General features: G+C 37.2%; 1 protein-coding gene across 5 annotated transcripts in view; it reads right to left on the bottom strand.

Moving 5' to 3' along the window:
* LOC144962664 (putative acyl-CoA synthetase YngI) overlaps positions 1 to 2,500 on the bottom strand; it is a 119,224-nt gene that overhangs the window by 84,562 nt on the left and 32,162 nt on the right. For all 5 annotated transcript variants that reach the window (XM_078895785.1, XM_078895784.1, XM_078895786.1 and 2 more), the window contains exons 7-8: positions 954 to 1,165; positions 222 to 426 (exon numbers count right to left, since the gene is read on the bottom strand). In XM_078895785.1, coding sequence (XP_078751911.1) covers positions 222 to 426; positions 954 to 1,165 — 417 coding nt within the window. The remainder of the gene's footprint in view (positions 1 to 221; positions 427 to 953; positions 1,166 to 2,500) is intronic.

Raw genomic sequence — 2,500 nt, 5'->3', positions numbered from 1 at the left:
GTAGTAGTCGTCGTGTAGTAGTCGTAGTTGTAGAGGTAGTCGTAGTAGTGTAGTAGTAGTAGTAGTAGTCGTAGTAGTAGTAGTAGTAGTAGTAGTAGTAGTAGTAGATAGTAGTAGTAGTAGTAGTAGTAGTAGTAGTAGTTGTTGTTGTTGTTGTTGTATAGCAGCAGTGGTGGCAACAGCAGAAATGTTAGTAGTAGTGTTAGTGGATTGATATACACCTATCAGGGAGTAACAAATAATGATGGATGACGTCAGCACTCCGATTGCGTCTAGAACTGTGTCCTTGACCTCATAGGTCGTGGTGACTGCTCTGAGACGCCAGTGGGGTTCTGGCAAATCGCTGCAGTGGGATCCCAGCATCTGTATCATTGGGGGCTGAAGACTGGCCATGGTACACTTTTCTTTGACCATGAGGTCCCAGGTCTGTGAGATACATTAGCATGACATGATGATAAGTTGGTCATTCAACTGGTATAGATCCACTCACAGATCGACTCAAACTAGATGGTCTTGGCTTAAATCTTAAATGTAGGTTAATTTCCTGTTCAAAACCATTTAAAATGAGAGCTAATTTTATTAATTTTCAATTAAAACACACGCAAATAATAAAAACAATAACAAAAATAATGATGATGATGATGATGATGATGATGATGATGATGATGATGATGATGATGATGATGATGACGATGATGATGATGATGAAGATGATGTTATGTTGATGATGATATTATTATTATTATTATTATTATTATTATTATTATTATTATTATTATTATTATTATTCTTATTATTATTATTATTATTATTATTATTATCATTATCAATCATTGTAAGTATAGACGGTAATCATTAATGGTGGCGCAGGAGAAGATAAAGAGGTAGGTAATGTAAAAGAAAGTGTTAAAGTTGAAATTTGGGAAATCTTCCCATCATTGGAGTTGACCGACCTCTCTGACAACAGATTTGGGCTCACACTCTACCAGGGTCGATTTAACCATCGTGCACCCCTTCATCATGTAGCTGAAGGGCAGCCAGGACACCCAGGACAGCGGCCAGTCGTTGTAAATGATGTCACTCTCTCGGAAATGCAACATCTCCACATTGCGTTCGGCCATTAGAAGCACCTCACCGTGCGTCCGGATTATCAGCTTGTAGTGTCCTGGGCCGCGCCGGGGAGAATCAGTGAAATCATTATACAAATAAATGAGCAAATAAGGATTATTAAAAATTAGCATGTATCACTTCACACATTATATCGTAAGCTAAAAAAGAACAAACAAACAGACCAAAACATATCCAAATCTAATAATGGAATGTAATAATTAATTTATACCTCGTCCAGAATCTACAAAATGGTCTGAGGCGCTTCACATACAAAGACACCAGGATACACAAAACGCATGCACCATAATTACTCCATTGCCCGTCTGAATAAGAATGTTTTCAAAAGTTTTCTAATTCATGTTGTGCGAGTATTTACAAGACTCACAACATCCGCCATCCAGATATGACGTACCAATGCACAAATTTATGTGTTACCTTAAGCGTTTGCAGTCTGGTTAATACATTTTGTCGAGAACTACTCATTGAAATGGCTGTCTAAAACAATAACAAAGAGCTGAATGACGTCAAATGTGTTTCTTCTATAGATAAAACGAAGATGACGTCATTCAGGCCTTTGTTTTTTTTTTTACCAGCCATGTTTGTGAGTAATTCTCACTAAACTGTATTAACCAGACTATAAACGTTTAAGGTTACACATAGTTTTGTGTTTAAGTCTGTTATACTTCTGGATGGCAATGTTGTGAGTTTCTTAGCCAAGCGCACACTATCTCTATTATTGAGCTTGGGGGCCTCTTTGATTTCTTTATCTCCGATCACCCTGATTCCAAAATGAAGGACTGATAAAAATTTCTATAATATTATGTAAACTATCTCTAGCTGAAAGATCTTTCTTTGTCGGGGCTCCAAAAAGTATGGAACAATAATATTTATAATAAAATATTTTGGTATCTTGGCTTTATCATTTTGTAGAGTGACACTCTCTTCGGACTTTACTCAGATGCTCTCATCTCACTCAGGTGTAGAATGAGTACCTGCCGGTAACAGGACTCTGTCCCTGTGGAAAAAAAAAGTATAGCGCCTTACAGGCGTAAAGCTTCATTCTATGTATTAAATGTTGCTGTTGCTTTGGTAAGCTTGAGCAAATTAAGTGGATATTACGCTACTGTGCAATCTGTATAAAGACAACACTCTTAAAATCAACTTAAAGTCAACACCTCTTGTTAATCTCAACCATTTCTGTTCTTAACTAAGTACATTGCATTGATAATGGATAAATGTTGAAAGTCAACACCAATCTCTCTGCTCCGGCGGTGTGTTGGCATTATCCGGATTCCACTGCATTTTTAAAAGAAACCGTCAAAAGGTTCACATAAGTCTAAGAGGTCTTACTTTGAAAAGGACATATGTCGACAAAGATGCCGCAAGGATC

This window comes from Berghia stephanieae, chromosome 1 (assembly GCF_034508935.2).
Source record: "Berghia stephanieae isolate SIO BIC M18660-M18661 chromosome 1, UCSD_Bste_1.3, whole genome shotgun sequence".
NCBI lineage: Eukaryota > Metazoa > Mollusca > Gastropoda > Nudibranchia > Aeolidiidae > Berghia > Berghia stephanieae.
Note: the sequence above shows the minus strand (reverse complement) of the source record. Positions and strands in the feature narration are given on the sequence as shown.